This window comes from Salvelinus fontinalis, chromosome 40 (assembly GCF_029448725.1).
Source record: "Salvelinus fontinalis isolate EN_2023a chromosome 40, ASM2944872v1, whole genome shotgun sequence".
Lineage (NCBI taxonomy): Eukaryota > Metazoa > Chordata > Actinopteri > Salmoniformes > Salmonidae > Salvelinus > Salvelinus fontinalis.
In genome coordinates, this window is record NC_074704.1 from 11,595,112 (window position 1) to 11,617,876 (window position 22,765).

A 22,765-nucleotide genomic window follows, 5' to 3' on the forward strand; every position below is an offset into this window, starting at 1 on the left:
AAAATCATTTGGGACAGGAATGTGAGTGATGCACCAGTCAGTGAGACAGCCAGTCAGTAAGCAAACCCCCTACTATCACTCTCATCATCACCCTACTGTCTGTTTCTCAGAAGAGAGGAAGAGGGGGAGATTCTAAATGCCCGTTGGAGTGTTCCATGGTGCATTAAAACAACTCACACACAGCAGGAGACGCCACCAGTCAACATGTGTATGACACACACACACACACACACACACACACACACACACACACACACACACACACACACACACACACACACACACACACACACACGCGCGCGCGAGTGTACATGCATGCACCATATTGACAGGCCAAACCGAAGTCGTATATGTGTGGGTGTGTGTTTTTTGTGTGATTGTACAGACCAAACCGTTCTTCATACATGCACCCTACCGTCGCCATTATTCCCGCTTACCTCGAACGGTCGAGTCTCCCTCCTCCTCCTCCTCTTTCGTTCACTGCGTCTCCTCCTTCATCCCGCCTCTCCTCTTCTCTCCTCCGGTCCCCCAATCTTTCCCTCCCGTTGTTTATTCTCGGTTCTCGCTCCCTCTCCTCCTTGCCGATGCAGTAAAATTAAGCCCGTGTAATAGGCGACCTGGTTGCTCCCGGGCGAGGCCACGCGCACCGTGTGTGTGAGAGCGAGATGGAATAAAGAAGGGAGTCAACCGATCCCTGACGTGGGAATTATCCGACAACGCGAGCGTATCCTCCTCGACGAAAAACACACCACATGAGGAAACACAAGCCACTTTAGCGTTACACATACACTCAATCTCACCTAATAGGACTCCACCGTCTTTCCCGCTGTTGCACGTCACGTTGCACTAAAGTAGCTTATTATAATGCTATTTCCCTCGGGTTCCTATGGCGATGACTGTAGCCTATTCTACAGGCTAGTCCAGTTGGATGACAAATACAAACGTACAGATATAACACATAGCAAATGGAAGTCATATTATATTATCTTTCGTCGATTCCAGTCAAAATGCAGTCGCACTGTTGAGGCTGGGCGATTGGCCAATGTAAAACGTTTCAGTAGCGCATAGCCTAGTAGGCTACAGCATCCTTCCTCTCTCTAGCCTGGAATGCGGTGGGCTCCAAGATTACACACGGATATATATTATCCAGCACATTTAAAGAATGTATGCCTGATAGTCCGTAATGCTCCATAAACCTCGCGACAGAATAGAGTTGATATGACCGACGATCGAATGTATGGAATCGTTAGATACCCTAGCGTAATAGCGGAAAGTACCGTACGCACTGTTTCTCAATGGCACCGATTTTCCGTTAAACGCGGCCTCGTCTAGCTCTGTCTCGCTCGCTCGCTCTCCCCGCTCTCGCTTTCTCTCGCTCTCTCTCTTATCTTAATCAAACCAACAAAATCACACTTTCACACAGGCCTAGTGGTAATCAGACAGTATAGGCTCTAATTGTAGTCTATGACACAACGTTATTATTATTTTAAAACGGTAATATTTATCAAGATTGAATCAAGGAGTCAGGAGAACCTAACCAATCCAATGCAAATCATATGTAATAGCAGTTAAAGAGCTCGTTACAAACACCACGCGTGTTGTAGCCCACAGGTCACATACAGTATGTTGGCCTGTACTGTATACGCTGCCTTCAGTATTCACGCCCCTTGACTTATTCCACATTTTCTTATGTAACAGCCTGAATTTAAAATGGATTCAATTTATATTTTGTGTCAGTGATCTACACACAATGCCCCATAATGTCAAAGTGGAATTTTGTTTTCGGGATTTTATTTTATTAACAAAAAAAAAATGAAAAGCTGAAATGTCTTGAGTCAATAAGTATTCAGCCTCTTTGTTATGGCAAGACTATATAAGTTCAGTAGTAAAATTGTGCTTAACAAATCACATAATTAGTTGCATGGACTCATTCCGGTAACATGCTTTCTGATTGACTACACCATCTCTGTACCTCACACATACAATTATCTGTTGGGTCCCTCAATTTCAAGCACAGATTCAACCACAAAGACCAGGGAGGTTTTTCAATGCCTCACAAAGGGCACCAATTGGTAGATATGTGTATTAAAAAAAAGCAGCCGCTGAATATCCCTTTGAACATGGTGAAGTTACTAATTACACTTTGGAACGTGTATCAATACACCCAGTCACTACACAGATACAGGCATCCTTCCCGAACTCAGTTGCCGGAGAGGAAGAAAACCACTCAGAGATTTCACCATGAGGACAATGGTGATTTTAAAACAGCTACATGGTTGAATGGTTGTGATATGAGAAAACCGAGGTTGGATCAACAACATTGTAGTTACTCCACAATACTAACCTAAATGACAGAGTGAAACGAAGGAAGCCTGTACAGAATTAAAATATTCCAAAACATGCATCCTGTTTGTAACAAAGGCACTAAAAACATATTGCATAAAATGTGGCAAAGAAATTAACTTTTTGTCCTGAATACAAAGCATTATGTTTGGGGCAAATCCAACACAACACATCACTGAGTACCACTCTTCATATTTTCAAGCATGATGGTGGCTGCATCATGTTATGAGTATGTTTGTCATCAGCAAGGAGTAAGGCATTTTATAGGAAAAAGGTGCTTACCAAGATGACATTGAATGTTCCTGAGTGGCCTATTACAGTTTTGACTTAAATCTGCTTGAAAATCTATGGCAATACTTGATAATAGCTGTCTAACAATGATCAACAACCAATTTGACAGAGCATGAATAATTGAACAAATAATAATGGTAAAATATTGAACAATCCAGGTGTGCAAAGCTCTTAGAGACATACCCAAAAAGACTCACAGCTGTACTCGCTGCCAACGGTGCTTCAACAAAGTATTGACTCAGTGGTGTGAATACGAATATCTGAAGTCAGGATCACCGTCGACAAAATGTTTCTGTTACAATGTCCATATCTGAAGTCATGATCACTGTCAACAACATTTATCTGTTACAATGTCCATATCTGTAGTCATGATCACTGTCAACAACATTTATCTGTTACAATGTCCATATCTGAAGTCATGATCACTGTCAACAACATTTATCTGTTACAATGTCCATATCTGAAGTCATGATCACTGTCAACAACATTTATCTGTTACAATGTCCATATCTGTAGTCATGATCACTGTCAACAACATTTATCTGTTACAATGTCCATATCTGTAGTCATGATCACTGTCAGCAACACACCATCCTGTCACATGGTTGGGTTAGAACAGGACTGTGAGTGTGTTTCCATGGATACCCAGGTGTTCCTCCAGGACACAGGAGACTACTCTACCTGGATCAGGGACACTGAAGAGCCCTCCTCATTAGAAACACCAAACCCTGGGTAGAGGGGCTCAGTGAATATGGTCTGGAATGTGTACAGGTGGTTCATTGTGTCAGAGTAGATCTCATAGAAGGAAAGCGTGCCGACCGGCCAGTCCAGAAACACTCCTACTCTGAGGCGTGGAGGGGAGGAGGACAGGTCTCTCTGGGGTTGAGGAGGGTTGATGAGGCGTGGAGTGGAGGAGGACAGGTCACTCTGGGGTTGAGGAGGGTTGATGAGGTGTGGAGTGGAGGAGGACAGGTCTCTCTGGGGTTGAGGAGGGTTGATGAGGCGTGGAGTGGAGGAGGACAGGTCTCTCTGGGGTTGAGGAGGGTTGATGAGGCGTGGAGTGGAGGAGGACAGGTCTCTCTGGGGTTGAGGAGGGTTGATGAGGCGTGGAGTGGAGGAGGACAGGTCTCTCTGGGGTTGAGGAGGGTTGATGAGGTGTGGAGTGGAGGAGGACAGGTCTCTCCGGGGTTGAGGAGGGTTGATGAGGTGTGGAGGGGAGGAGGACAGGTCTCTCTGGGGTTGAGGAGGGTTGATGAGGTGTGGAGGGGAGGAGGACAGGTCTCTCAAGGGTTGAGGAGGGTTGATGAGGTGTGGAGTGGAGGAGGACAGGTCTCTCTGGGGTTGAGGAGGGTTGATGAGGTGTGGAGGGGAGGAGGACAGGTCTCTCTGGGGTTGAGGAGGGTTGATGAGGTGTGGAGGGGAGGAGGGGAGGTCTCCCTGGGGTTGAGGAGGGTTGATGAGGCGTGGAGGGGAGGAGGACAGGTCTCCCTGGGGATGAGGAGGGTTGATGAGGTGTGGAGTGGAGGAGGACAGGTCTCTCTGGGGTTGAGGAGGGTTGATGAGGTGTGGAGTGGAGGAGGACAGGTCTTTCTGGGGTTGAGGAGGATTGATGAGGTGTGGAGCATGTATAGTAGTATATTCACTATTGTGGAGGGCACCGTAATGATTCCCACGGCAGGCCAGACGCCAGGACTCGTTATTGTATCCAAAGTCACAGAAAGAACCGTCTCCTTTTCTGCTGTTGCCTTTATATGTCACTCCTATGTCAGCCAGCCCGCTCCACTCGACCTCCCAGTAACTGCGCCCAGTCAGACCCTCTCTACACAGCACCTGGGCGTATGTATCAAATCTCTCTGGCTGATTGGGATACGGCTGCTTCTCTTTAACCCTCTCCACCCTTCTGTTCCCCTCAGACAGAGAGAGGTTTCTGTGTGCTGTGTTTGGGTCCAGTGTTAGATCACAGGCATCTGCAGACAAAGAGGACAAGTTAGAGGAGAAAGAATTGGCTAGAATTTGTTAGAATGTGTGTGTGTGTTTATTTATACGCTTGTTTGTGAAATGTATTGGTCAATAAACTGATTCCTTATAACTAACACCCTTACATGTCTTCATCAGCTGTGACTTAACCCAGATCTCTTCATTATGGTCCACACTGTGGGAGAGACAGAGGAACAGACAGAGTGAGTGACACCCAGTCTGTGTATGTATACAACAATATAATTTTCACAGTAACTGTACTAACTTGAGTTTCTCCAGTCTACAGTGTGGATCCTCCAGTCTAGCAGAGAGCAGCTTCACTCCAGAGTCTCCTGGGTGATTTAAGCTCAGGTCCAGTTCTCTCAGGTGGGAGGGGTTTGACCTCAGAGCTGAAGCCAGAGAAGCACAGCCTTCCTCTGTGACTCTACAGAATGACAGCCTGCAGAGAGAGATCATCATGATTTTACTACAGGACTGCTGCCCTCTAGTGGTGATAGCTGATACACAGTATATACATATTTCCAATAAAACCAATACTGTTTCTAAGTACTAACCTCAGTTTCTCTAGTTTACAATGTGGGTCCCCACTTAACACAGTATTTACCTTATTGGTTGAGCTAACTTACTGGCTACTGTAATGATGTTGTGCTTTGACACATCATCTTTGTATTGAGCAGGTATGTTTCTAAGTACTAACTTCAGTTTCTGTAGTTGACAGTGTGGATTCCCCAGTCCAGCAGAGAGCAGCTTCACTCCTGAATCCTGCAGGTCATTGTGACTCAGATCCAGCTCTCTCAGGTGAGAGGAGTTTGAGCTGAGAGCTGAGGCCAACGCTTCACACCATTTATCTGTCAGATAACATCCGTTCAGCCTAAAGTGGATAATATATTGCAACATGATGAGTAACAAGCAAACAACTTTGAAAAGAACATTAGAAAAAACATTAAAGACAAAACAAACAAATCCATTAAATCAGGCTAATCAATTTAAATCCATTATTGGCAAAGAAAGCATCCAAGGGCAGTGAACAACAAAAGTTTTAGTCTGCTAGTGTCACGTTCCTGACCTTTTCTGTTAGTTTTTGTATGTGTTAGTTGGTCAAGACGTGAGTTTGGGTGGGCAGTCTATGTTTTGTGTTTCTATGTTGGTTTATGGGTACCTGATATGGTTCTCAATTAGAGGCAGGTGGTTTTCATTTCCTCTGATTGAGAATCATATTAAGGTAGGTGTTTTCACATTGTTGGTTGTGGGTGGTTGTCTCCTGTGTCAGTGTATGTTACGCCACACGGGACTGTTTCGGTTAGTTTGTTTGTTCGGCTTTTGTGTAGTCTGTTTTTCCTGTTCGTGCATTCTTCGTGTTTCATGTAAGTTCTTACGTTCAGGTCAGTCTATGTCGTTTGTTGTTTTGTTTCTATTCAAGTGTTCGTCGTGTTTTCGGTTTTGTTTAAATAAATATCATGTCTTATCACGACGCTGCGTTTTGGGTCAATCCCTGCTCCTCCTCTTCGGATGAAGAGGAGGAGGAACACCGTTACAGCTAGTGTTAATATGCAGTTATACCTGTAGTAGGTATGACTCTTTGAACCAGGCTTCCAAGTAAAAGCAAAAGTTACCAAGAGAAAATGTATCTGAATATGCTCTTGGGTGACAATTTGACCTTTACAAACTGTCCAACAATCAATGAGTTCTTGTCATGTGACAAACCCTCCCAAAGTACTGACCTCAGTGTCTGTAGTTTACAGTGTAGATACTGACCTCGGTGTCTGTAGTTTACAGTGTAGATTCTGACCTCAGTGTCTGTAGTTTACAGTGTAGATTCTGACCTCAGTGTCTGTAGTTTACAGTGTAGATACTGACCTCAGTGTCTGTAGTTTACAGTGTAGATACTGACCTCAGTGTCTGTAGTTTACAGTGTAGATACTGACCTCGGTGTCTGTAGTTTACAGTGTAGATTCTGACCTCAGTGTCTGTAGTTTACAGTGAAGATTCTGACCTCAGTGTCTGTAGTTTACAGTCTAGATACTGACCTCAGTGTCTGTAGTTTACAGTGTAGATACTGATCTCAGTGTCTGTAGTTTACAGTGTAGATACTGACCTCAGTGTCTGTAGTTTACAGTGTAGATACTGACCTCGGTGTCTGTAGTTTACAGTGTAGATACTGACCTCAGTGTCTGTAGTTTACAGTGTAGATACTGACCTCAGTGTCTGTAGTTTACAGTGTAGATACTGACCTCAGTGTCTGTAGATTACAGGGTAGATACTGACCTCAGTGTCTGTAGTTTACAGTGTAGATACTGACCTCAGTGTCTGTAGTTTACAGTGTAGATACTGACCTCAGTGTCTGTAGTTTACAGTGTAGATACTGACCTCAGTGTCTGTAGTTTACAGTGTAGATACTGACCTCAGTGTCTTTAGTTTACAGGGTAGATACTGACCTCAGTGTCTGTAGTTTACAGTGTAGATACTGACCTCAGTGTCTGTAGTTTACAGTGTAGATACTGACCTCAGTGTCTGTAGTTTACAGTGTAGATACTGACCTCGGTGTCTGTAGTTTACAGTGTAGATACTGACCTCAGTGTCTGTAGTTTACAGTGTAGATACTGACCTCAGTGTCTGTAGTTTACAGTGTAGATACTGACCTCAGTGTCTGTAGTTTACAGTGTAGATACTGACCTCAGTGTCTGTAGTTTACAGTGTAGATACTGACCTCAGTGTCTGTAGTTTACAGTGTAGATACTGACCCCAGTGTCTGTAGTTTACAGTGTAGATACTGACCTCAGTGTCTGTAGTTTACAGTGTAGATACTGACCTCAGTGTCTGTAGTTTACAGTGTAGATACTGACCTCAGTGTCTGTAGTTTACAGTGCAGATACTGACCTCAGTGTCTGTAGTTTACAGTGTAGATACTGACCTCAGTGTCTGTAGTTTACAGTGTAGATACTGACCTCAGTGTCTGTAGTTTACAGTGTAGATACTATGTCGTTTACAGTGTAGATACTGACCTCAGTGTCTGTAGTTTACAGTGTAGATACTGACCTCAGTGTCTGTACTTTACAGTGTAGATACTGACCTCAGTGTCTGTAGTTTACAGTGTAGATACTGACCTAATTTCTGTAGTTTACAGTGTAGATACTGACCTCAGTTTCTGTAGTTTACAGTGTAGATACTGACCTCAGTGTCTGTAGTTTAGTGTAGAAACTGACCTCAGTGTCTGTAGTTTACAGTGTAGAAACTGACCTCAGTGTCTGTAGTTTACAGTGTAGATACTGACCTAATTTCTGTGGTTTACAGTGTAGATACTGACCTCGGTGTCTGTAGTTTACAGTGTAGATACTGACCTCAGTGTCTGTAGTTTCCAGTGTAGATACTGACCTCAGTTTCTGTAGTTTACAGTGTAGATACTGACCTCAGTGTCTGTAGTTTAGTGTAGAAACTGACCTCAGTGTCTGTAGTTTACAGTGTAGAAACTGACCTCAGTGTCTGTAGTTTACAGTGTAGATACTGACCTCAGTGTCTGTAGTTTACAGTGTAGATACTGACCTCAGTGTCTGTAGTTTACAGTGTAGATACTGACCTCAGTGTCTGTAGTTTACAGTGTAGATACTGACCTCAGTGTCTGTAGTTTACAGTGTAGATACTGACCTCAGTGTCTGTAGTTTACAGTGTAGATACTGACCTCGGTGTCTGTAGTTTACAGTGTAGATACTGACCTCGGTGTCTGTAGTTTACAGTGTAGATACTGACCTCAGTGTCTGTAGTTTACAGTGTAGATACGGACCTCGGTGTCTGTAGTTTACAGTGTAGATACTGACCTCAGTGTCTGTAGTTTACAGTGTAGATATTGACCTCAGTGTCTGTAGTTTACAGTGTAGATACTGACCTCAGTGTCTGTAGTTTACAGTTTAGATACTGACCTCAGTGTCTGTAGTTTACAGTGTAGATACTGACCTCAGTGTCTGTAGTTTACAGGGTAGATACTGACCTCAGTGTCTGTAGTTTACAGTGTAGATACTGACCTCGGTGTCTGTAGTTTACAGTGTAGATACTGACCTCGGTGTCTGTAGTTTACAGTGTAGATACTGACCTCGGTGTCTGTAGTTTACAGGGTAGATACTGACCTCAGTGTCTGTAGTTTACAGTGTAGATACTGACCTCAGTGTCTGTAGTTTACAGTGTAGATACTGACCTCAGTGTCTGTAGTTTACAGTGTAGATACTGACCTCAGTGTCTGTAGTTTACAGTGTAGATACTGACCTCAGTGTCTTTAGTTTACAGGGTAGATACTGACCTCAGTGTCTGTAGTTTACAGTGTAGATACTGACCTCAGTGTCTGTAGTTTACAGTGTAGATACTGACCTCAGTGTCTGTAGTTTACAGTGTAGATACTGACCTCGGTGTCTGTAGTTTACAGTGTAGATACTGACCTCGGTGTCTGTAGTTTACAGGGTAGATACTGACCTCGGTGTCTGTAGTTTACAGGGTAGATACTGACCTCAGTGTCTGTAGTTTACAGTGTAGATACTGACCTCAGTGTCTGTAGTTTACAGTGTAGATACTGACCTCAGTGTCTGTAGTTTACAGTGTAGATACTGACCTCAGTGTCTGTAGTTTACAGTGTAGATACTGACCTCAGTGTCTGTAGTTTACAGTGTAGATACTGACCTCAGTGTCTGTAGTTTACAGTGTAGATACTGACCTCAGTGTCTGTAGTTTACAGTGTAGATACTGACCTCAGTGTCTGTAGTTTACAGTGTAGATACTGACCTCAGTGTCTGTAGTTTACAGTGTAAATACTGACCTCAGTGTCTGTAGTTTACAGTGCAGATACTGACCTCAGTGTCTGTAGTTTACAGTGTAGATACTGACCTCAGTGTCTGTAGTTTACAGTGTAGATACTGACCTCAGTGTCTGTAGTTTACAGTGTAGATACTATGTCGTTTACAGTGTAGATACTGACCTCAGTGTCTGTAGTTTACAGTGTAGATACTGACCTCAGTGTCTGTACTTTACAGTGTAGATACTGACCTCAGTGTCTGTAGTTTACAGTGTAGATACTGACCTAATTTCTGTAGTTTACAGTGTAGATACTGACCTCAGTGTCTGTAGATTACAGGGTAGATACTGACCTCAGTGTCTGTAGTTTACAGTGTAGATACTGACCTCAGTGTCTGTAGTTTACAGTGTAGATACTGACCTCAGTGTCTGTAGTTTACAGTGTAGATACTGACCTCAGTGTCTGTAGTTTACAGTGTAGATACTGACCTCAGTGTCTGTAGTTTACAGTGTAGATACTGACCTCAGTTTCTGTAGTTTACAGTGTAGATACTGACCTCAGTGTCTGTAGTTTAGTGTAGAAACTGACCTCAGTGTCTGTAGTTTACAGTGTAGAAACTGACCTCAGTGTCTGTAGTTTACAGTGTAGATACTGACCTAATTTCTGTGGTTTACAGTGTAGATACTGACCTCGGTGTCTGTAGTTTACAGTGTAGATACTGACCTCAGTGTCTGTAGTTTCCAGTGTAGATACTGACCTCAGTGTCTGTAGTTTACAGTGTAGATACTGACCTCAGTGTCTGTAGTTTACAGTGTAGATACTGACCTCAATGTCTGTAGTTTACAGTGTAGATACTGACCTCAGTGTCTGTAGTTTACAGTGTAGATACTGACCTCGGTGTCTGTAGTTTACAGTGTAGATACTGACCTCGGTGTCTGTAGTTTACAGTGTAGATACTGACCTCAGTGTCTGTAGTTTACAGTGTAGATACGGACCTCGGTGTCTGTAGTTTACAGTGTAGATACTGACCTCAGTGTCTGTAGTTTACAGTGTAGATATTGACCTCAGTGTCTGTAGTTTACAGTGTAGATACTGACCTCAGTGTCTGTAGTTTACAGTTTAGATACTGACCTCAGTGTCTGTAGTTTACAGGGTAGATACTGACCTCAGTGTCTGTAGTTTACAGGGTAGATACTGACCTCAGTGTCTGTAGTTTACAGTGTAGATACTGACCTCGGTGTCTGTAGTTTACAGTGTAGATACTGACCTCGGTGTCTGTAGTTTACAGTGTAGATACTGACCTCGGTGTCTGTAGTTTATAGTGTAGATACTGACCTCAGTGTCTGTAGTTTACAGTGTAGATGCTGACCTCAGTTTCTGTAGTTTACAGTGTAGATACTGACCTCAGTGTCTGTAGTTTACAGTGTAGATACTGACCTCAGTGTCTGTAGTTTACAGTGTAGATACTGACCTCGGTGTCTGTAGTTTACAGTGTAGATACTGACCTAATTTCTGTAGTTTACAGTGTAGATACTGACCTAATTTCTGTAGTTTACAGTGTAGATACTGATCTAATTTCTGTAGTTTACAGGGTAGATACTGACCTCAGTTTCTGTAGTTTACAGTGTAGATACTGACCTCAGTGTCTGTAGTTTACAGTGTAGATACTGACCTCGGTGTCTGTAGTTTACAGTGTAGATACTGACCTAATTTCTGTAGTTTACAGTGTAGATACTGACCTCAGTGTCTGTAGTTTACAGGGTAGATACTGACCTCAGTGTCTGTAGTTTACAGTGTAGATACTGACCTCGGTGTCTGTAGTTTACAGTGTAGATACTGACCTCGGTGTCTGTAGTTTACAGTGTAGATACTGACCTCAGTGTCTGTAGTTTACAGTGTAGATACTGACCTCAGTGTCTGTAGTTTACAGTGTCGATACTGACCTCAGTGTCTGTAGTTTACAGTGTAGATACTGACCTCAGTGTCTGTAGTTTACAGTGTAGATACTGACCTCGGTGTCTGTAGTTTACAGTGTAGATACTGACCTAATTTCTGTAGTTTACAGTGTAGATACTGACCTCAGTGTCTGTAGTTTACAGTGTAGATACTGACCTCAGTGTCTGTAGTTTACAGTGTAGAGTCTGACCTCAGTGTCTGTAGTTTACAGTGTAGATACTGACCTCAGTGTCTGTAGTGTACAGTGTAGATACTGACCTCAGTGTCTGTAGTTTACAGTGTAGATACTGACCTCAGTGTCTGTAGTTTACAGTGTAGATACTGACCTCAGTGTCTGTAGTTTACAGTGTAGATACTGACCTCAGTGTCTGTAGTTTACAGTGTAGATACTGACCTCAGTGTCTGTAGTTTACAGTGTAGATACTGACCTCGGTGTCTGTAGTTTACAGTGTAGATACTGACCTCGGTGTCTGTAGTTTACAGTGTAGATACTGACCTCAGTGTCTGTAGTTTACAGTGTAGATACTGACCTCAGTGTCTGTAGTTTACAGGGTAGATACTGACCTCAGTGTCTGTAGTTTACAGTGTAGATACTGACCTCAGTGTCTGTGGTTTACAGTGTAGATACTGACCTCAGTGTCTGTAGTTTACAGTGTAGATACTGACCTCAGTGTCTGTAGTTTACAGTGTAGATACTGACCTCAGTGTCTGTAGTGTACAGTGTAGATACTGACCTCAGTGTCTGTAGTTTACAGTGTAGATACTGACCTCAGTGTCTGTAGTTTACAGTGTAGATACTGACCTCAGTGTCTGTAGTTTACAGTGTAGATACTGACCTCAGTGTCTGTAGTTTACAGTGTAGATACTGACCTCAGTGTCTGTAGTTTACTGTGTAGATACTGACCTCAGTGTCTGTAGTTTACAGTGTAGATACTGACCTCAGTGTCTGTAGTTTATAGTGTAGATACTGACCTCAGTGTCTGTAGTTTACAGTGTAGATACTGACCTCAGTGTCTGTAGTTTACAGTGTAGATACTGACCTCAGTGTCTGTAGTTTACAGTGTAGATACTGACCTCAGTGTCTGTACTTTACAGTGTAGATACTGACCTCAGTGTCTGTAGTTTACAGTGTAGATACTGACCTCAGTGTCTGTAGTTTACAGGGTAGATACTGACCTCAGTGTCTGTAGTTTACAGGGTAGATACTGACCTCAGTGTCTGTAGTTTACAGGGTAGATACTGACCTCAGTGTCTGTAGTTTACAGTGTAGATACTGACCTCAGTGTCTGTAGTTTACAGTGTAGATACTGACCTCAGTGTCTGTGGTTTACAGTGTAGATACTGACCTCAGTGTCTGTAGTTTACAGTGTAGATCCTGACCTCAGTGTCTGTAGTTTACAGTGTAGATACTGACCTCAGTGTCTGTAGTGTACAGTGTAGATACTGACCTCAGTGTCTGTAGTTTACAGTGTAGATACTGACCTCAGTGTCTGTAGTTTACAGTGTAGATACTGACCTCAGTGTCTGTAGTTTACAGGGTAGATACTGACCTCAGTGTCTGTAGTATACAGTGTAGATACTGACCTCAGTGTCTGTAGTATACAGTGTAGATACTGACCTCAGTGTCTGTAGTTTACAGTGTAGATACTGACCTCAGTGTCTGTAGTTTACAGTGTAGATACTGACCTCAGTGTCTGTAGTTTACAGTGTAGATACTGACCTCAGTGTCTGTAGTTTACACTGTAGAAACTGACCTCAGTGTCTGTAGTTTACAGTGTAGATACTGACCTCAGTGTCTGTAGTTTACAGTGTAGATACTGACCTCAGTGTCTGTAGTTTATAGTGTAGATACTGACCTCAGTGTCTGTAGTTTACAGTGTAGATACTGACCTCAGTGTCTGTAGTTTACAGTGTAGATACTGACCTCAGTGTCTGTAGTTTACAGTGTAGATACTGACCTCAGTGTCTGTAGTTTACAGTGTAGATACTGACCTCGGTGTCTGTAGTTTACAGTGTAGATACTGACCTCGGTGTCTGTAGTTTACAGTGTAGATACTGACCTCGGTGTCTGTAGTTTACAGTGTAGATACTGACCTCAGTTTCTGTAGTTTACAGTGTAGATACTGACCTCAGTGTCTGTAGTTTACAGTGTAGATACTGACCTCAGTGTCTGTAGTTTACAGTGTAGCAACTGACCTCAGTGTCTGTAGTTTACAGTGTAGAAACTGACCTCAGTGTCTGTAGTTTACAGTGTAGATACTGACCTCAGTGTCTGTAGTTTACAGTGTAGATACTGACCTCGGTGTCTGTAGTTTACAGTGTAGAAACTGACCTCATTTTCTGTAGTTTACAGTGTAGATACTGACCTCGGTGTCTGTAGTTTACAGGGTAGATACTGACCTCAGTGTCTGTAGTTTACAGTGTAGATACGGACCTCAGTGTCTGTAGTTTACAGTGTAGATACGGACCTCAGTGTCTGTAGTTTACAGTGTAGAAACTGACCTCAGTGTCTGTAGTTTACAGTGTAGATACTGACCTCAGTGTCTGTAGTTTACAGTGTAGATACTGACCTCAGTGTCTGTAGTTTCCAGTGTAGAAACTGACCTCAGTGTCTGTAGTTTACAGTGTGGATGTTTCAGAGCAGTAAAGAGTTCCCTCCCACCATCGTCAGACAGTCCACTGTTCCTCAGGTCCAGGCCCAGTTCTCTCAGAGACGAGTCTGCTGATTGGAGAACGGAGGCCAGTGATCCCCAGTTCTCCTCAGAGATTCTAAAGCTAGCCAGTCTGTAGAAACAGAGATAATATCACTCATAAAGATGTAGTGCAGGTCAGAGACACATAACAGCATTATTCAGAACCTGTCCTTTAGGATGGTAACACATTTAGTACATCAACTCTTAGTGAGGTACGTCTGGTATGTACTCATATCTGTAGGTATATGGTCATATCTGTAGGTATGTAGTCATGTCTCTAGGTATGTAGTCATGTTTGTAGGTATGTAGTCATGTAGTCATATCTGTAGGTATGTAGTCATATCTGTAGGTATGTAGTCATATCTGTAGGTATGTAGTCATATCTGTAGGTATGTAGTCATGTCTGTAGGTATGTAGTCATATCTGTAGGTATGTAGTCATGTCTGTAGGTATGTAGTCATGTCTGTAGGTATGTAGTCATGTCTGTAGGTATGTAGTCATATCTGTACGCCTGTGGTCATTAAAATAATTCTAAATTAATAAATCATGTCTGTTCACAGTTAATTATTACAGATAATTTTACTCCAACAAACTGTCCAACAACGCATACATCTTTAGGCTATTGTCATGTGATCAACCCTCCCATAGTACTAACCTCAGTTTGTGTAGTTTACAGTTCTGATGTTTCAGAGAAGCAAAGAGTTCCCTCCCGCCACCATCAGACAGCTGAGTGTCTCTCAGGTCCAGTTCTCTCAGATGTGAGTCCGCTGATTGGAGAGCAGAGAGCAGTAACTCACAGTGCTCTTCAGAGAGTTTATAGCCACCCAGTCTGTAGAAACAGAGACAATAGCACTCATACAGAGTGTGATGTAATGCAGGTCAGGGACACATACCAGCATTATAACACATTTAGCACAGTGAGGTCAACGTCTTCCTCAGATAAGTCTGCTGTGTGTGTCTGAAGTTCTGTGAGTGACAAAAACATAATGTTCAAGGCATGATAATTCTACCCCTACCAACTGTCCAACAATGATTCATCTCTCATAGTTTTCATCATGAGAAGACCTCCTCAATACTACTGACCTCAGTGTATCCAGTTTACAGTGTGGATGCTTCAGTGCAGCGAGGACAACAGTCAGCGCAGCAAAGAGAACAGTCAGTCTTGCCTCGTCATCACCATCAGGGTCATCAATACCATCAGGATCACGCTCCCCGATGTCATCCAGGTGCAGCTCTCTTAGATGTGAGTCTGCTGATTGGAGAATGGAGGCCAGTGATTCGTAGTCCTCCATAGAGAGTTCAAAGCCAATCAGTCTGTAGATACAGAGACAATATAATTCATTAGGGCTGTGATGATACCAGTATCGTGATGTCTTTTCCATGGTAAAAATGAAAACACAAAGCAGACCAAACTCTTTGGTCCTCTAAAAGCCTGCTGTATGTGTGGTAGCATGGAGAATAATTAAATGTTTCTCTGGATGACAACATAATGATGTTAGTTACCAACATTAGGGCTGAGTTCCTAAAGAAGTTAAATCCACTTCGTGTTTTGTTTCCTTGCTACGGTAAAGCATTTTTTAAATCGGACACGATGGGTAGATCAATAGGGGGGCGCTATTTTCACTTTGGAAAAAATCGTGCCCAAATTAAACTGCCTCGTACTCTATTCTAGATCATACAATATGCATATTATTATTACTATTGGATAGAAAACACTCTCAAGTTTCTAAAACTGTTTGAATTATATCTGTGAGTAAAACAGAACTCATTTTGCAGCAAACTTCCATACAGGAAGTGAAAAATCTGAAAACGAGGATCTGTTCCAGGGCCTGCCTATTCAACTGGCTTATATTTATCGATATGCATGCACTTCATACGCCTTCCACTAGATGTCAACAGGCAGTGGAAGGTGGAATGGGGTGTCTAGCTTGATCTGAGGTCGAACAAGAGCTTTTGGATTGGCAGGTCAGGAATTTCCATTCTCTACCTAGGCGCGCGTAGCACCTCCATATTGTCTTCTGATAAGCGCTCGGTATACACGGCTAATATCTCCGGCTCTGATTTTATTTGATACATGTGATAATAACATCGTAAAGTATGTTTTTTCAACCGAGTTTTGTCAGATTATTCAACGTTTATTGGGACTTTTGGAGTTTTCCGTTCAGAGAAACTGGGAACGTCATCAACATTGGCTAGCATTGTGGCGTGAATTCGACAGGAGAAAAGGACATTCTAAAACCAAACTACGATTTATTCTGGACCAAGGACTCCTTGTACAAGATTCTGATGGAAGCTCAGCAAAAGTAAGAACAATTTATGATGTTATTTCGTATTTCTGTGGAAAATGTTATTTCTATTCTCCGCCGTTTAGGTGGGCGCTGTCTCGCAATAACAAAAGTTTGTTATGGTAAAAAAAAAAAATTGAAATCTAACACGGCGGTTGCATTAAGAACCAGTGTATCTTTCATTTGCTGTACAACATGTATTTTTTAGTAAAGTTTATGATGAAAAATTAATTAAAAATTAAATCAATTTTAGAATAAGGCTGTAATGTAACAATATGTGGAAAATGTGAAGTAGTCCGAATAGTTTTCCTAATGCGCCAGTTCCTAATATACCAGTTTTTCGTGAGTGTATTTTGAACAATGCTGAGATTAACTTTGATGTCCAAAGTGTAGGAATACAGGTGAAATCAGTCATTGGCACAGACAAGGTGGAGTAGCAGGACAATCGGAATGCCGTGAACCAAGAAGTCGTGAGTTCAAATTCAAGTTGAGGATATGTTTCATAATAATTATTGTATAAATAAACATACACAATGTAATCATGTATTTCAAAATGTGTCAAATACATGAGCTGAAAACACTGCGGCTATTTCCGAGACATTCTAATGACTCGTCTTTGTTTGCATTGCATCATCTGGGAAAACCTTGTGGGAATTAGAATCCACATGTGAAAGGTTATGCGATCGTATGTAACATGTTATTTTCCATCAAGACCTTACAGTTTCCCTTCGAAATTCGACTTATTATGGATGAATGTTTATTTTTGACACATTAATTCTGCATGGTTAGATGGTTGAAACAGAAACAACTCAAAGGGTTAAGTTTAGTCATTCATTCCTGGACTTCAAGATTAGGGCTATGGTTTGGTGAAGGCTTAAAACAACATAATAAAAAAACACGACGCACTATTACCATGAGGTATCGCCGAGTACTCTCACAGCTTGCTAGAGCGCTGTGTACTCCGGTAGGACAGTGACGTAAGCAGCACACTACAACTCCGAGCGTCTTGAGTTCATGTCACATGCTGTAACGGGCTTCCTCCTTCTCCTCATCCGAAGAGGAGTAGCAAGGATTTGACCAACGTGCAGCGGGTTGTGGATACATAATGATTTATTAACACAAAGACGAAACACGAAAACAAACACTTGGAAGGATACAAAATAACAAACCGACCTAAACAGACTTAAACTTAACTTCTTGCGACTACAGGGGGTGCTGTTTTCTCATTAGCATAATTGCATTACAGATTAAACGGCTTCCTACTAAATTCTTTATCGTACAATATGCATATTATTACTATTATTGGATAGAAAACAGTCTCTAGTTTCTATAGGCGTTGGAATTTTGTCTCTGAGTGGAACAGAACTCATTCTACAGCAATTTCCCTGACATGGAGTCAGATTTCACACATTTTGGCCCCTGATCTGGAGTCAGTTTAAAGGCCACTGTGAACGCTATCAGGATACGGACACTGCTTACGTCTTCCCCTGGATGCCTTTACGTGATGACGCTTTGAATGGTATCGATTGCGCAATCACAGCCACTATAAATGAAAAAAACCTGTAGGTAGGAACTCTTTTCCAGATGCGTCGGGCGCGCGGTGGACACCGACCTGCTCTTTTTCCAAGCATTAGTGTAGCCAGTAATATTTCTCAGGTCATGTTTTTACTCGTTATAGGAGTTAAAAACATCATAAGGTAGTTAATTTAACCCGTTTTATAGCAATTCATATCCGTTTAGTGCGCATTTTGGGACATTTATTTCTGAGACACTTTGAAGCGCCGGGCAGGTTTCCAGTTCATGCCGAACGCAGTTGGCATTTCCACATGGCAAGAGGACAGCTTTCGACCAAAAGACGATTAGACCCAAGAAAGGATTCTTTGCCCAAGATTCTGATGGAAGAACAGCTCAAAGTAGGAACAATTTATTATGATAAATCGTGTTTCTGTCGAAAAATGTTAATCGCTTATGACGCCATCTTGTTAGACGTAGCTTCGCTTGGCGCAAACTGTATTGAAAAGTAAGGATAATTTAAAAAATGTAAATCAGCTATTGTATTAAGAATTAAATTGTCTATCAATCGCTGTCCACCCTATATTTTTTAGTCACGTTTATGAGTATTTATGTATACGACTAGATCACTGTCTAATATGGCGCATGACATTGTCTGACCAGCTGGGCAACTTTTGTCATTGTCTAACCATGATTTTGGTGGCTAAATATGCACATTTTCGAACAAACTGTATATGTATGTTGTAATGTGATGTTACAGGAGTGTCATCTGAAGAATTCTGAGAAGGTTAGTGAAAAAATTAATATATTTTGGCGATGTTTACGTTATCGCTCTCTTTGGCTAGAATCAATGCTCTGGTAACGTTTGCATATGTGGTATGCTAATATAACGATTTATTGTGTTTTCGCTGTAAGACACTTAGAAAATCTGAAATATTGTCTGTATTCACAGGATCTGTGTCTTTCGATTAGTGTATGCTGTGTATTTTTACGAAATGTTTGATGATTAGTAATTAGGTAAACACGTTGCTCTATGTATTTATTCTAGTCCATTTGTGACGGTGGGTGCAATTGTAAACTATGATATCTACCTGAAATATGCCCATTTTTCTAACAAAACCTATCCTATACCATAAATATGTTATCAGACTGTCATCTGATGAGGTTTTTTCTTGGTTAGTGGCTATCAATATCTTAGTTTAGCCGAATTGGTGATAGCACCTGATGGAGTAAGAAAAATGATGGAGTTAGAAAAGTGGTGTCATTTGCTAACGTGGTTAGCTAATAGATTTACATATTTTGTCTTCCCTGTAAAACATTTTAAAAATCTGAAATGGTGGCTTTATTCACAAGATCTGTATCTTTCATTAGGTGTCTTGGACTTGTGATTTAATGATATTTAGATGCTACTATTTAATTGTGACGCTATGCTAGGCTATGCTACTCAGTGTGGGGGGGGTGGGGGGTGCTCCCGGACCCGGGGTAGATACTCGTGAAAGGTTAAGAACTTACATGTAACACGAAGAACGCACGGACAGGGAAAACAGACATTTACATTTACATTTAAGTCATTTAACAGACGCTCTTATCCAGAGCGACAGACTAGACAAAAACCGAACGAACAAACATACCGAAACAGTCCCGTGTGGCGCAACATACACAGACACGGAAGACAACCACCCACAACAAACAATGTGAAACAACCTACCTTAATATGACTCTCAATTAGAGGAAACGCCAAACACCTGCCTCTAATTGAGAGCCATACCAGGCAACCCATTAACCCAACATAGAAAACACATAACATAGACTACCCACCCAAATTCACGCCCTGACCAATTAAACACATACCAAAACAACAGAAAACAGGTCAGGAACGTGACAGAACCCCCCCCTCAAGGTGCGAACTCCGGGCGCACCCCTAAAACTCAAGGGGAGGGTCTGTGTGGGCATCTGTCCGCGGTGGCGGCTCCAGCGGTGGGCGAGGACACCACTCCACCACTGTCTTTGTCCCCCTCCTTAGCGTCCTTAGAGTGGCGACCCTCGCCCCCGACCATGGTCCAGGAACCCTCACTAAGGCCCCTCCACAATAGAGGAGACAACTCAGGACAGAGAGGTAGCTAAGGACAAAGAGGTAGCTAAGGACAAAGAGGTAGCTAAGGACAGAGGGACAACTCTGGACTAGTGGCAGCTCCGGACTGAGTGGCAGCTCCGGACTGAGTGGCAGCTCCGGACTGAGTGGCAGCTCCGGACTGAGTGGCAGCTCCGGACTGAGGGGCAGCTCCGGACTGAGGGGCAGCTCCGGACTGAGGGGCAGCTCCGGACTGTAGGGCAGCTCCGGACTGAGGGGCAGCTCCGGACTGTAGGGCAGCTCATGACTGTAGGGCAGCTCATGACTGGAGGGCAGCTCATGACTGGAGGGCAGCTCATGACTGGAGGGCAGCTCATGACTGGAGGGCAGCTCATGACTGGAGGGCAGCTCATGACTGGAGGGCAGCTCATGACTGGAGGGCAGCTCATGACTGGAGGGCAGCTCATGACTGGAGGGCAGCTCATGACTGTAGGGCAGCTCATGAATGTAGGGCAGCTCATGACTGGCTGGCGGCCCTGGCAGCTCCTGACTGGCTGGCGGCTCTGGCAGCTCCTGACTGGCTGGCGGCTCTGGCAGCTCCTGACTGGCTGGCGGCTCTGGCAGCTCCTGACTGGCTGGCGGCTCTGGCAGCTCCTGACTGGCTGGCGGCTCTGGCAGCTCCTGACTGGCTGGCGGCTCTGGCAGCTCCTGACTGGCTGGCGGCTCTGGCAGCTCCTGACTGGCTGGCGGCTCTGGCAGCTCCTGATTGGCTGGCGGCTCTGGCAGCTCCTGACTGGCTGGCGGCTCTGGCGGCTCCTGACTGACGGACGGCTCTAGCGGCTCCTGACTGACGGACGGCTCTAATGGCTCGGGACAGACGGGCGGCTCTAATGGCTCGTGGCAGACGGATGGCTCAGAAGGCGCTGGGCAGACGGATGGCTCAGACGGCGCTGGGCAGACAGATGGCTCAGACGGTGCTGGTCAGACGAGCAGTGCAGGCTGCGTTGGGCAGACAGCCGACTCTGACCTGCTGAGGCGCACAGTAGGCCTGGTGCGTGGTGCCGGAACTGGTGGTACCGGACTGGAGACACGCACCTCAAAGCTAGTACGGGGAGCAGGAACAGGGCACACTGGACTCTCGATGCGCACTATAGGCCTGGTGCGTGGTACCGGAACTGGAGGTACCGGGCTGAGGGCTCGCACCTCAGGGCGAGTGCGGGGAGAAGGAACAGTGCGTACAGGGCTCTGGAGACGCACAGGTGGCTTAGTGCGTGGTGCTGGAACTGGAGGCACTGGGCTGGAGACACGCACCATAGGGAGAGTGCATGGAGGAGGAACAGGGCTCTGGAGACGCACTGGAAGCCTGGTGCGTGGTGTAGGCACTGGTGGTACTGAACTGGGGCGGGAAGGTGGCGCCGGATATACCGGACCGTGTAGGCGTACTGGCTCCCTCGAGCACTGAGCCTGCCCAACCTTACCTGGTTGTATGCTCCCCGTCGCCTGACCAGTGCGGGGAGGTGGAATAACCCGCACCGGGCTCTGTAGGCGAACCGGGGACACCATGCGTAAGGCTGGTGCCATGTAAGCCGGCCCAAGGAGACGTACTGGTGGCCAGATATGTAGAGCCGGCTTCATGGCACTTGGCTGAATGCTCATTCTAGCCCTACCAGTGCGGGGAGGTGGAATAACCCGCACCGGGCTATGCACACGTACAGGAGACACTGTGCCCTCTACTGCGTAACACGGTATCTGCCCGTACTCCCGCTCTCCACGGTTAGCCTGGGAAGTGGGCGCAGGTCTCCTACCTGCCCTAGACCCACCACCTCTTAGCCTCCCCCCGAAGAAATGTTTGGGTTGTACTTGCGGGCATTTCGGGCTTCCGTGCTAGACGCGTCCCCTCATAACGCCGGTTCCTCTCTCCAGTTTCCTCCTCTCTCCGAGCTGCCTCCAGCTGGACCCATGGGCGGCGATTCACTTCCACTTTAGCCCATGGTCCCTTTCCTTCCATGATTTCCTCCCAAGACCATAAATCCTGCTTCGTGTGCTGTCCGTTAACCCGCTGCTTGATCCGGGTTTGGTGGGTGGTTCTGTAACGGGCTTCCTCCTTCTCCTCATCCGAAGAGGAGTAGCAAGGATTTGACCAACGTGCAGCGGGTTGTGGATACATAATGATTTATTAACACAAAGACGAAACACGAAAACAAACTCTTGGAAGGATACAAAATAACAAACCGACCTAAACAGACTTAAACTTAAGAACTTACATGTAACACGAAGAAAACAGACTACACAAAAACCGAACGAACAAACATACCGAAACAGTCCCGTGTGGCGCAACATACACAGACACGGAAGACAACCACCCACAACAAACAATGTGAAACAACCTACCTTAATATGACTCTCAATTAGAGGAAACACCAAACACCTGCCTCTAATTGAGAGCCATACCAGGCAACCCAGTAACCCAACATAGAAAACACATAACATAGACTACCCACCCAAATTCACACCCTGACCAATTAAACACATACCAAAACAACAGAAAACAGGTCAGGAACGTGACACGTGCTGAGAAAAGTTGTTATTCTTTGGGGGGGGGGGGGGTGAGCCCAGGGAAGGTATATATTGACATTCTCTAGACTTTTTCAAACACTTCTCGTGTGATGATATTTTACATGAAGTTGATTATTTTTGTCATTGCCGTAAAGTTGAAAGAATACACTAACAATTGGTGACAATTGAGATCAGCGTGTGGGTGATTTTAGTGCATGTTGATGGTTTAACGAGATATCAGCTGGCGTTAATTTAGTGGCCCTCTATGGTTGCAATCGGTCTGATATAATTATTGATAGATATTGGT

At 44.1% G+C, this 22,765-nt stretch overlaps 2 protein-coding genes across 2 annotated transcripts in view; both read right to left on the reverse strand.

Moving 5' to 3' along the window:
* Nucleotides 1-1,665, reverse strand: part of LOC129839985 (adhesion G protein-coupled receptor L1-like) — a gene marked incomplete at its 3' end in the record, with an annotated part of 46,676 nt that extends 45,011 nt beyond the window's left edge. Inside the window, 1 exon segment of the mRNA XM_055907746.1 lies at nt 438-1,665.
* A 104-nt stretch (nt 1,666-1,769) lies between these two features.
* The window catches only part of LOC129839984 (NACHT, LRR and PYD domains-containing protein 3-like), a 49,515-nt gene continuing 28,519 nt past the window's right edge, over nt 1,770-22,765 (reverse strand). Inside the window, exons 7-13 of the mRNA XM_055907745.1 lie at nt 15,118-15,348; nt 14,690-14,863; nt 13,946-14,125; nt 5,309-5,482; nt 4,877-5,050; nt 4,737-4,786; nt 1,770-4,601 (exon numbers count right to left, since the gene is read on the reverse strand). Coding sequence (XP_055763720.1) covers nt 3,307-4,601; nt 4,737-4,786; nt 4,877-5,050; nt 5,309-5,482; nt 13,946-14,125; nt 14,690-14,863; nt 15,118-15,348 — 2,278 coding nt within the window. The 3' untranslated portion in view covers nt 1,770-3,306. The remainder of the gene's footprint in view (nt 4,602-4,736; nt 4,787-4,876; nt 5,051-5,308; nt 5,483-13,945; nt 14,126-14,689; nt 14,864-15,117; nt 15,349-22,765) is intronic.